The 13,203-nt window shown below is 40.4% G+C and overlaps 1 protein-coding gene across 3 annotated transcripts in view; it reads right to left on the reverse strand.

The window, feature by feature from the left end:
* The window catches only part of LOC126648535 (complement C4-like), a 57,963-nt gene extending 44,760 nt beyond the window's left edge, over positions 1 to 13,203 (reverse strand). For 2 of the 3 annotated variants that reach the window (XM_050331614.1, XM_050331612.1), the window contains exon 1: positions 1,932 to 2,087. In XM_050331614.1, coding sequence (XP_050187571.1) covers positions 1,932 to 1,996 — 65 coding nt within the window. In that variant the 5' untranslated portion in view covers positions 1,997 to 2,087. Of the gene's footprint in view, positions 1 to 1,931; positions 2,088 to 13,097 lie in introns of those variants that run through there. The other variant, XM_050331613.1, reaches the window with a different exon arrangement.

Below are 13,203 nucleotides of genomic sequence, written 5' to 3' on the forward strand. Positions count from 1 at the left end.
AAATGAGGTCATGCATTGAAAGACAATGAATACACATTCATAAATACATATTTAATGCTACAAAGTTACGTATCTTCATTTATTAGCACTTATGACAGCTTACACTTTAATATGTCAGGAGAAATAAATTTCCTATCTAACCATAGGTATGGGGTTACAAGTAACTGATCTTCATTGCAATATCACTGTTTGTGAAATGCTGGGAATGAGAGACCACAGAAGGTAAGACCACAGCCCTGGGAAGGGCTGAGTTGGAGGCTAAACTGATTGGGATTTTTTTTTCTCTTTATTATTTTCCTTTATTCTTAACTCTACTCTGGTGCTTCTTAGCAATTAGTTTCATGACCTTTAAAATGTAGATCATTATTCTTGCTTTCATTTTTTTCCAGTACATTTTACCCACAAAAATCAGAGAACTATATGAAATTCCATGTCATGACTCTTCATATATAATGTTACATATACAAGGAACAGTTCTGAGCTCAAGGAAGCTGCTTTTGGAAAATTATTATTCTGCAAAAGACTTCTAAAATGAAAGGTAAATGATTTTGCTATTATCAGAATGGGTTGGCTGAACTTTCTCTTTTTTACTTTTTTAGAAAAATGTTTCTTCTTTCTGAAATGTATAAAATGAACTGTGGGGTAGAGCAATCAGGGAATAAAACTGATATTTAGTTTCATTCACTCAGAGTCTGTTGCTTCTAGCAAAAGGTGACACAAGACCTGACTTCACATACGGAAAATAGAGAGCAATTCTTGCTCTTTGACATAGTCTATAAAACTCAAGGTATTTTTTTTTCCTGAGGTATAGTTAGTTGTTTTGGTTGTTTAAAAGTTTACGTATGTAATATCTCAGTGAGGTATGATCGCTAGCCTACACTGCCCATAATCTCAGCTAGCAGGCACAGGTCAGATCCAGTCTTGAAGCATCATGTTATTTTTCTGATATAATGTTCAATTTCATATACTTGATAAACTCAGCCCCTTGTGTTTCCCACACCCTACTACCTCAGGAAAAAAAATCTATCTCAGTCCCCCTTTCCACTAAGACTTTTTTCACAGATGACAAAGATTATGCTTTACTGATGATGAAGTCTGTCTCAAGATGCCCCACAGGTACCCCAATATCAACGTTTTGTGGGGCTGTAGTTTTCATGCTGATGTGGACACTGAAGTTCAACACCAGGTTGCAGGCAGGAGTCTGCACCTGGATGAAAAATCATCAGAAAAGAAAAAAGTATTTGGGGCTAGAGATAACCTCAAAGGTCACCTGACATGGAAGGGGAAGAAGGTTTGAAGTGGCATCCCAAATATCTCATCAAAGCTCTCCTCTGGGTGTGGTAAGTTCCTGCAAACATTTGATCTTCGTGGGAACAAAGGAAGAGTCTCTTCTCCTGTACCTCTGCCCTACAGATAACGATTAATTTGAAGGACCTATAACATACTCCACAGATTTTCTCAAAGAGTAGCACCTATTTCCCAAACTCAGGAATTTGTCCAACTAGAAGAAACAGTATCTACATGTGTAAGTCTCCACTAAAATAAAGGACAAGTATAGAAAATACTGAAGCTCTCCCAAAAGTGAAATCTTTGTTTTCTGCAATGTATAGATAAATTATAGAGATATTGTTTCCAAAGATTTTTCTATCCAGGACATGTCATAAACAGAAGGTGAGCAAACAGCAGTAACAGAATGAACAACATGCTTTAGTGGAATATTTTTAATTATTCATTACTGAGTGGAGATCTCTTGATTAAAAGTGCCTTAAAGGGCTGATTTAAGCTTTTTTTACCTCTTTCCGATTTAAGATTACACAATTTTTCAGTGGTCCAAGAAACTGGCTTTGTTGATTCTCTATTGAGAGAGAAAATATTTCCTACTTTCTCTTCCAAGGGATAGGATTGAAGAATTGGCAACAAAATGTACTTACGATGGTGCTTGCTGTGTGTCGGACAGCAGTAAACAAAAGCTCATCAACAATACCAGCCTTTCCATCGGCAAACTCCACAATATCTGCAAAACAGAGATATCAAAGAGCCACTGTCAGTCTGGGTCCAGGCTGTAAGAAATGGGCCGATGGCACATTACAGCAAAGAATATTGCCTATGCTGGTTATTTATTAATAACTTACAAAACAGTGCAACCAATCATGATGGACATGCTGGTGATGTGCACATTAATACCCCAGGGACAGACATTCCCGACTAAGCCACAATTTTACATTTGATTATTCATCCATTCTCTTCCCAGCTTCAACATTTTCACATGATAGCAACTAAAAGTCATGTACAAAGACAAGTTTCACAAATACTGCAAAGGCATCCCGAAATCAAAAGGCATCCCAAAAGAATGGCTGTAAAGCATTTCTAAGTGGGGACAAAACGCAAGTGACAAGTCTCTTCTCTATGCCATTACTTAACCCCAGGTATTTCTCTTTCTGTGGTCCAGCAAGGTGAGAGAAAGCTCCTTCTGGTTTACACAGCACCCAAGGAATTGAGATGGAAATCTACCTGAACAATACCATCTCAATCTGAGCTACTCAGCCCATTTTCCTGTATGCTCAAGACAGAGGGATTTCCATAGGGTAATTAGTCTCATCTTAGCATAAATATATAAGATGACTCATCAGCTGATGGCATTTCAGATTGCAGGAGAGACACAATGTCTTACAATGTAGGATATTGATAAACAGGGGAAAAAACTGTCTGAGGAACAATTGTTTGTTCAAGAACCAGTTTTGATCAAAGGCAAATGAAAGAACAAACTGAAACTTTCATCAGGTCTCGTTTTTATGAACCTTTACTGGATTGTTGTCTCCCAAATACAATTTTATTGACTCATGAGAATGGAAAAATGCCCATCTGATTTAGCGGCAGGTCAAGTCTCAGAAATGATCCCGTGGCTATCCACCAGGTTCTGATGATAAGCTGCCCTTTAATACACCTCATTTAAATCTCTGTCTTTAATTATTATCAATGGATGCCTCAAAACAGCAGTCCAGTATTTATAAGGTGAATTCAGGCTCACAGCAAGGGCTCACTGCCCATAGTCATGTTGTACTGTGAGGATAAAGGGACCTTCACCTCATCCCACCATCTTCCTAAGTGACATCTCTTACCTTTCTTTCAAGACAAGGAGGTAGGGAAAGAGAAAAAGTTGTCAGCAAAGCAGTTCACTATTTTATAGTGCGTGTGCCACAAGTGTGGTAGCTCCCTCTGAGACCAAAAAAGTTGGCAAGTACTCTCTGTCCGTTGCTGATCAGAGAAAGGGCCAGCAGCAGTAGCAGCAAGAATGTTTCTGACTTCAGACTCACATCAGAAAAAGCTAAGTTTTGCCTGCTCTAGGTATAGGTTTTTTTTTACCAAGAGACAGCCAGTTTCCTTCACCCTTCCTGTCCTGCCTTCCGCTCTCACTTCAGGTGTCAGGAGGGAGGGAGAAGTTGAGGAGATGTACCTGTGGATCCTCAGGGTTCAAATCCACGCTCTTCAGGAGATGTTTACAGGAATTTAGACTTGAGAACCATTAAGAATAGAGTTATTCTCACCCTGCCCTCCCTTTCCACCCTCTAAATCCCTCTGCTGATTTATTTCCGTGCAAAAATCCCATCATTCTCCTCAGGGCTTTTGGCCTCCCAAACCAATCAAGGTGAGAAGAAAGAGCAGAGATTTCCACCACAAAACTGGTTTGTGTTCAGGGCAAAGACACAGGTAAGAAGAAGTCCTCTTGGGAACAGGGCTCATGCTTTCCACAGGGAGCAGAACAGGCTTGTTAAACTTGCAGCTGGTAAAATAAGGACTTCTCACTCTTGCAGAGATAATGAGGGAGTTAAGAGCAGCAGTGGCTGTGAGCATAAGGCTCCTGCCATTTTCAAAGACAGTTCTGCTTCTACATCTTCCACTGCTGTCATCCAAGGCAGGAGCTGATGCAATCACTGAGTCACTAAAACAGGACAAGAGACAACTGTGGGTGGGTCCTTTGCTTTTCTCCAGACAAAATATAGAATAAGAAAAAAAGTAGTATCTGCAAGGTCTGCCCTTTCCTTGAGAAACACACAGGGAGTTCTCCCAGATGAACAGTCAACAATTTGCAGAAGAATGCAACATAACCAATGTGGATTTTCTACTCCCGTACTCACAGGAAAAGTACTTTTGCACTGTGAGATCACACCAAAATCTTTTTCTGTGCCGATACTTATCAGAGGGTAAGAGGCGGGCTTTCCATTGTCTGGGATGGCTTGTTTGTCAGGGTCTGAGGTCTGTTTGCACAACTATACAAATAGCCTTGTATGAACCCATTAGACATTTTCACAGATCGCACTCTAAAGAGTACCCTGTAAAAGCTACGTTTTTTGCTTTCACTTGTTTTGAATTGGGTTTGCACTTTTGCTTCCTGAAGTGAATAAATATATCTGAGTACATAACAGCTATCCATAGCAATATGTTGCATAAATATTTCATATTTGAATTTAAGGAATTTTTCTGACTCTTAATAAGGATTTTTTTTTTCACCAAAATATAAACCAGCAATTTCAACGAAATAGGGATATTTCTCACTGTCTCTCACAATCACAGAGGAGCAAGCTTAAACATAACCATTTATATAATGAATCTTAAAATTCCTTATGCTTAATTGGTCTGTCTCTGGGCTTGTATAAAATGATCATTGCACTGGTTTTCTAGTAACACGGATTCTTCATATTGTAATTTTTAGCAGAATGTAAAATATTCCAGTCCAAAGGCACATTAAAATATAACATAATGAAACAAAATGAAACTAAATAAACCAAAACAATCTTGATTGAAGGTCTCTAACACATGTATGAAAGTGAGAACACAGAAAACTTCCCCTAAAATAACTCATATGCCTGTGTTTTTCCTACAGGCAAAGTCCTTTCCTATATACTCATCAGCCACTTTTCACCTATTGATCCTTCAGCTGACCCACAGTCCAGTACAGATTGTGGAAAGCAGAGCCCAGGATGTGTAAGAAGGAACTGGTAAACCCCGAAACTGGGGAGGCAGATTTGCTTTATATTGAGTATATGCTATCTCCCTTTTCAGTAGCTTAATTTGAACTTTGCAGGATTTCACAGTGTTTTGAGCACCAGCAGTAGTTTTTGTTCTTTCCCTTGAAGAGCTTCCCAAAGCCTTTTTCCCCTTAATCAGCCTAAATACCAACAAAATGAAACTCTTCTTTCAGTTTCAGCCTGCACTCTCTCACCTCTGCCTGGCAGAAGGGTACAAAGGACAGCTTCACAAAGCACATTTTACAAATAAGCACTGCGGTGACAACCTCTTTGCCGAGTTACAGGGAGCTGTGACAAACACAAAAGGCAATATTTTACTTCTGACATTTCAGAAAATTAGATTTTGAAATCCTTTTTCAACAGCAGACCATGAAGTGTGGGTCTAATTTGAAATGTTCCTCTTAACAGCAGGATAGCTTCTCTTTAGTGTCAATGTAAATTGAAATTGTAGATTAAAAGTATACTTTCTTTCATCAAGGTCATGAATTAAGAAGATAACTAGGCTGCAGTTGCTTTTTCCATTAAACCAAATTTCTTTAAATGTTCTGCATTTAGTGCTCCTAAGTGTATCTCCTGAAAAAAAGTCATCCATTTAAAAGAGGAAAACTAGTATATCTATGGGGTTTTCTGCTCTATCTTAGGAGGTTGGATTTCAGGGGCATGAACAACCAGCCTCAGTTTTTTCTCATAGGTTTCTCCCTCATTTCTCCCTCATTCTCCCAATGGGTAGGCAAAATTCTGTGATTTTCTTAACATAGCGTCAAAATAATAATAATAAAAAAATGTTAAAAGATGTACAAAACCAGCACTGCTTCTAGAAATTTAATATATTGCAAAACTGAACTATGTAAGACTATGGGATTCTTTTAGGTCAAGTAATAATTGCATTATACTACTGACATAATATTTCACCCTACTGCAATAATGCATCCTGGTTTTTTTAGTAAACTACCTTTTTTCAGAATCTCAGTGCTTTTGGCACCTTTAAGAACTGTAAGTCAAATTTAGTAAATATACCAGCTAGAGCCTTGCTGAGAGAAAAAGCTATTGAACTGGTCATGGCCAGATGAGGAAGAGATGTCTGAGCATGCAAGTGACTGTCTAACCCCCAGGAAAAGCACAGAGCTCCTGGAAATGAGGAATAAAACAACTTGGCCTAAATAATACAGGGTATTTGGATTATCGCCATTGTAATCAAATATCATGACACTGTCCATCGTTTTTCTCAAATCCAACCTTTGTGGCTTTCTTTTTTTTTTAATTTCAATTTCACAATAAAACATAAAGAAATCCTAACTTTTCCTTGTTACCAACTGTAACAAATAAAAATTATCTACAAAAATAATGTATTTCAAATAATTTGGTCTTTCCCAACTTCTCCATTCTTCTAGACTGTAATGAACATAATTATCTTTTTACGGAATTCTTTTCCTTTTCATGGGAGCAAAAGGTGAGAATATGTTAAAAAAAGCAAAAGGCATCTTGAACATATCAGTGTCAAAAGCTAAAATCTTAAGTAGCTGAGAAGAGTAAGAAAAAAGGTTACACATTTGGTTCTGTGGCTGTGGAAGCATATAATGAAATCAAGGAAAACCAGTATTCGTTCAGGAAAAATTTAGAGATGTAATTTATAACTCTTACTGACCCTTGTTCCTTGCATATCCTGACTTGCTAAAGGGAGACACTCTAAGGTTTCAAACAATTGCACAATCATACTAGAAAATGTTTCATAAGCACACCAAAGGAGAAAAAAAATCCCATACCACATACAACTACAGCTAGCCACGTGCCTATCTGCCACTGGCATCCTGCCTTGTTCTGATCTGCAAATTAAATCCAAACCATTAATTTCATGTAGTAACTCAGAGGAGCATGAGACATCAGAAAGCATCTCCTCTCCAAAGCTTGGAGAAGGCTCAACTTCCACATCCATCACACCCAAGCAAGTTGAGATCAGCTCCACTTGCAGATCCAACATGTCCTACTATTTTTAATCCCTTGGCTTTAATGTTGTAGGATGAAATACAAAGAGAAAGGGGAAAGGAGACAGGATATGAGTGTTAGGAGAGTTTTGGTTTTATTGGGAAAGAGAAGCTGCTCACTGACAGCATATTTCAGTGTCAGGAGCTGCAGCAACCCCCCTGTGTGGCAGGCAGGGCATCTGCTGTCCTGGTACAGAGGCGTAAAGTCTGGATGACTTTTGTAGCAGCTCCGTTGGACAGTTATTCAGGTAATAGATCTTCTGTCTTCCTTCTTCAATAGACCTCTGACTCTTTGTGACCCTTGGCTTTTTAGGCAGCTATTTGGATGAATAATGTTCTTCTCCACTGTCAGGCACAGATACAGGAGGAAATGGAGGATGTAGCAGGAATCTTCCCTCTTGCTAACCCAGTTTTACAGAAAGCAATCTCCAGCAAAATGGCACAAAGGAAGTCAGCTCAGCTGCCCTCTCAGTGGCTCAGATGCAGAGGGGACTATTGGTGCTTTCAGAAAGGGACCAGCTGGATGCCCCCAAAGCCTGCTGATGGTACTTTGGTCAGACACACCCTTCCCAGAATATACAGTTCACATTATATTGTACCTACAGGGAAAAAAAAAAGGTGAAACTATAACAAAACGTGAACACAAAGGATATTTTCATTTATTTAGTCAACACATCTTGGAAGGAACATGGATCTGCCCTTCCTAATAAGTGACTACATGTCCTGTGATGATGTGCTGGTTTTGGCTGGGATAGAGCTAATTTCTTCAGAGCAGCTGGTATGGGGTTGAGTTTTGGATTTGAGCTGAAAACACTGCTGATAACATGGATGTTTTACTTACTGCTGAGCAGTGCTGTCACAGAGCCAAGGCCTTTTCTGGTTCTCACGCCACACTCACTAGTGAGTGAGCTTTGGGTGCACAAAAAGTAAGAAGGGACATAGCCAGGACAGCTGACCCCAACTGACCAAAGGGATATTGCACTTCATCCCATATGGCATCATGCCTAGCATATAAAGCTGGGGAAAAGAGGAAGGAAGGGTGGAATGTTTGGAATTTTTCTTCCCACTGTCTCATTTTTAGTCTTCCAACTTTGTCCCTTATCCTGACGCAGGGGGAATGGGTGAGCAGCTGTCTGGTGCTTAGTTGTTGGATGTGGTTAAACTATGACATATTCATTCTTATGATGTGTGACACATTTCCAGACCATTCATGCTCAATTTTGACCTGACTTTGGAATGATGAAGATGACTTTGATTCACATCAGGGTGTTGTCCAAAAAACACCTCCGAACTGTTCTGGTTCAGCCTGTGGCCCCAGCAGGATCCTGCTGTTACCTCTGACAGCAGCCCAGCCTGCTGCAAATACCAAAGCTGGGGCTGTACCTCTGCTCTCCCCTCTTTAGGGTCAGTTGTCAGAGAGGTTTTGTAGCTGGTGCCATCCACATCTGGGCATCAGTCTTAGTTTTCCTTCTTCTATCTGCACTGGGTGGGCCTGTGGTGTCACTCTCTGGATGACTGGGGTAGAAGAAATAAAGAGCAGGTTTGAAAGTCAGTGCCCATGACTCTCTAAGCCGCAGACAGAAGCCCAGATCTGTGATCTAACTGCCTGCTTGTTAATGCTGTTCCTGGGCTTGGACACCATCTAGTCCTGCACCTGGAGCCCACCGACCTCTGCCATCTAAAGGGTGAAGGAGGCTCCTTATCCAGGTTACACACAGCATGGGGCTGTCAAGGCTGGCCCTTACCAAGCATCTCAGTCCTGGGCTGCTATGTTCTGCCTGGCAGGCTTTTCTCATTCCTTGCTGCCACCAGCAGCAGTTTCTTCAGATCTGGGGCTGGCTCCTATTTCATGGGCTTTTACACTTCTGTCTGAGCAACAACAAGTAAATAAATGAACAGTCATCAGAGAGATCATTACGAATTACAACAGAAAGTAATGGATCAATACATTTTTCAACACCTCCCGTTTTTGGTGACTTTGTAAAGCTTCTTGGCTTCAGTAAGTACCCTGCAGATGTACATTTAGCAGCGAGCCCAGCTTCAGTGGTTCTGGAGAAGAGTACTAACAGCATTTACTTATACATTATTCTATAAATACCCACCATAAGTTTTCTGCATGTATTCTCCACTGAGGCGCAAAAAAGCGCTGTCTCACTGTGGCAGCATCAATGCCTCTGACCTGCATCATATGTGGATGCTAATATACTTTAAGACATAGAATCTTGCAGCCAGAATCTGCACAACCTGCAGCATCTATATACTGCTGTTACTGTAACTTGAAGCAGCAAAAAGGAAGATTAGGAACAACATATTTAAAAAAGAAAAAAGTTTTTCACTCTATCGTATGGTTAGAAAAAATGCATTCCACATCTATGATTATTCTCTGTGTGATTATTCTGAAATAGTATGGATAGGAATATAAAGTGCTATGTAGAATATTCCATCTCAGTAACACACCATAAAAATCACTTGCCCCTTTGAAAATATTAGCCGTGACAGGATTCTGCATCTTCAGGCATTGCTTTCACATCTGTAATTTCTCCCTATCATTTTGCTTGCAGAGTCTTGCTGTGTCTGTTTGAAAAGCATCACTTAGCCCAGTGATAGACAGGACAGAGTCAGGGAGGCTGAAGGGGAGTGTGCACATATATATGGAGCCCTGGTGCCATCCAGTGGGCAACTGTGCTCTCCACTGTGGGAGCAAGCTTCCAGGGAGAACTGTGAAATTGCCAGCTCTACTTTCTGAGAACCCCTTCTGCCTTCCAGACAGGTACTAGTAGTAGTAAAGGGGAGTCAGCTCTGGATTCCCACGCCCTCAGGTGGTTCTCCACAGTGCAGGCTGCTCATACATGAGCTGTGGATCAAAGTCCTTCAATACAGCTAGTGGGTTTTAAAAAGCAATTCGGGTTATCTGAGTGGAGGGACCCCATCCCTGTCTGCTTAAACACTTGTATGGAAAAGAAAAGAGAAAAATAGAATACTACTGGCCAAGCTAGTCCCAAGGAATGACCCATTGGCAGTCCAGAATCAAGTATGTTATCTTTTGAGGCACCTTTGATGGGATTCACTTTGGGATACTGAGAGCTGCACACCTCTTGGCATCATAGCCTTTACTCAACTGTCTCCAAAATCATCTTGTCTAGATACAAGTCCAGGTTTCTATCCAGCTTTTTAACCTATTTCCTCATCTATAATTTAGCAAGAAATTGCACCAGCAAAAGCAGTGCTGTTCATGCCATACTTTAAGGGTAGGTTTTTACAAAGTCAGCGCACTCTCAGTTGGAAGCACAGTTCAGAGCCAGTCATGAATACCTTGCCCTGCTCAGTTGCATCAGCCTCATGGCATTAGACCCTGGAAGGCAAGATGAAATGGTTTTTGTTGACCACTACAGTTTACTGCCAAGAACAAGGCTTATCTCATTTGAGTCCTTTCTGGAGTGATTATTGCAGTCAGAAGTTTGACCTCAGTCCACACCTTATGGACTTTCTGATTTACTGCAACACGCTCTTCCCACTCACAGCAAGTCAAGAGCTTATCTGGGAAACCAGATGCCTTGAAAATGTGGGGCCCTTATTCTCTGTTCCAGCTAAATTCCACTTATAACTAGAAGGGAGGGGGAAAGATTATTTTAAATCATCTTTAAGCTCCCTGTATTTCACAGTAGGCAAAGGACTAAGTCTACTTCTAATAGGAATTAAAGTGCCTTAAGGCATTGTGATATAAGATCAGCTGTTCAGGAATGCTAACACCTTTCTGGCCCACAGGAATAGGCAGAGAGGGTCTTTAGCTTCTGTCATAACTTGTATCTTTGAGGTTAAGAAAAGAGAGAAAAAAAAGTCCTTCTGAGGATATTTATTTTACTCTTACTACTTATTTCTCTTTACAGCCTGCAAATAGCCCTTCTGATGTGGGGGTTATAGTAAAAATAAAGGCTGGCTTAATTATATTTACCATGCTCTTAAAGAATAAGTAACCCTATCTGCAACTCAGATATCTGAAAGTGCACTCTCTAAGGAGTCAGACAGGCAGGATCCACTACAACAGAGCAGTCCAAGCCCATATAAAAGCAAGATAATGGGCATAAGGTAGGTACAGAAGAATGCAGCTATGTGCTTAGGAAAACACTCCTCATGCAAACTGAGATAAAGCAAGAGACATTCCTCCCTTTTCTGCAGCCCTGAGAGATGTACTCTGACTGCCTCTATATCTGTCTGCCAAGGTGACCCACAAACACCATTTATGTGGCTAGGTACATCCCCCTGCCCTCACTCACTGGGGCTACTCTTCACCTTTTTTTTTATCACCTAACACAGAACTATATCCTGTTTTTCCACTGCAGGAGTCCCCAGTGAAAAGAAGCTAGGACCTCAGAACACAGCCCTAGCTGATTAGAAAGAAGTGTGCTCCTTGCTAGTGGCTAGAGGAAAGAAAATAAAACATTTCTCATACCTTGCAGTTTGGAGAGCCAGCTGGCCTTACCAAAGTCCAAGTTTATCTTTACTTATGGAGACTCCTTAAATGGCTAAAGAGGAAATATGGCTAGGAAAATCTATGCAGAGGAATCTGCTCACACCCATAGTGCTGTGTTTTATTTGGAATAAGAGAAGACTAAGATACTGGGATAAACTTTGGAAGGGTAGTTGCATAAGAAATCCCCTTGTGGGTGTTTTTTTTGGGGGGGGGGGAATAGTCCAGATGAAAACTCAGGTTAAAAGTCAAGAAGTAGAACTGTGGGGCTGTAGTTGTGTTTTGATCTCCCCTACCACTGTTTTTTTGTGGTTTTGTGCAAGTGGGGATGCCTAGGGTGCCCTAGCAGAGGTTTTTCATCATCTCTGCATCAGTGAAAGGAGAGAGGAGAGAGATTTTTCAAGAGCAGCTCTGAAGCAAAGTGTATTCATGTGGGTGTGCACCTGGAAGTGAAGCAGCTGAGGATAAGAATTTAAAAAAAGCAGATAGAGATCTTTGTCCAGCACCATCATTAAGGAGAGAGTGGATGAAGTATCACCTTCCTTCTCCCACTTTACTTTCCAGTGACAGTGGTCAGAATTGGCCTAACTTCTGGTTTCCTTGAAAACCCTTTAGTGAGTGTGTTTACTGCAACAGCTGGAGTGCAAATAGTGTAACTAAATAAAAGTCTGTAAATAAAGAGATTTTGGTAGTTCAGAGGCATTTAAGAGATGTATGCATATGTAGGTTTAGATGCGTGTGCATGTACTTGTGCATGGATGAGCACTCATTTTACACAAGTTTCCAGAGTTAGAAGTTTCCTTTGGACAGTGCAATAGCTGAAAAGAACAGAAGATGGCATGTTTTCAATGTTTTCATGCAGCAAGAAAGTGCAGTAAAAGAAATGCAAGAAGGAACTACTGTAAAGGGAAAATGGATACAGAAGGAGGAAGCTAAGCCCAGACCACATCCAACTTGGTAAATCTCTGCTGTTAGTGATTGTACTAATGCTGAAGGCTATTTATTTTCCCCACTTTTGCAATTCATTGATGTCATAATGGTTGATTTTACTAGCCTCTGGAAAACACCTAGTCGGTTGTGATACACTTCATTTTGAGTACTGCAATATTTTTTGAATATTGTAAAATGCAGATGTGGGGGTTTTTTTAAGTTTTTGTTTGTTCACTTGTTTTTTTGTTTGGCTTGTGTTTTTTTAATGATAAAATTCACATAGTATGACCAGTTTATCAAGATCCATGTAACGAAGATAAAAGTAGCCCTGACAGTTTCCCTTTGAAGTGGTTACATGGGAGATAAGACCAGGCAGAAAGGAGAATTAATTTGCATTTACTCAAATATTCTATAGCAAGAACTCAAAAGAAATAAATTAGAGATGACAGAACTGTTTGTTTTCAAGTCATTAAATTAAGATCTTTCTGAGTATTCAATCAGGCTTTGTGAAACTCTTAGTAAAAACAGGTGCCTTTTAGTCTGCAGGCATTCTCTTGGCCTGCCTACTTTTCTTTAAAGCACACATTTAACTCTCTTTTCCAATCCACCAATCTTTGATAAGCAATAGGTTCCCCACACCCTGTGTGACAGAAGAGAAAGCCCCTTTTACAGCTGATGTTGGTGACTCACCAGGTAGGATGCTCCCTGTGTCTTGAACACTCCTTCTCGCTATTCTGCAACTGGTCGCCACAGCTCGTTTAACGAGAGCAAACTGCTCCAGAGGGACAGCAAGGGC

This window comes from Myiozetetes cayanensis, unplaced genomic scaffold (genome assembly GCF_022539395.1).
Source record: "Myiozetetes cayanensis isolate MyiCay16 unplaced genomic scaffold, myiCay2020 scf5-8, whole genome shotgun sequence".
In the NCBI taxonomy this organism is placed as follows: Eukaryota; Metazoa; Chordata; class Aves; order Passeriformes; family Tyrannidae; genus Myiozetetes; species Myiozetetes cayanensis.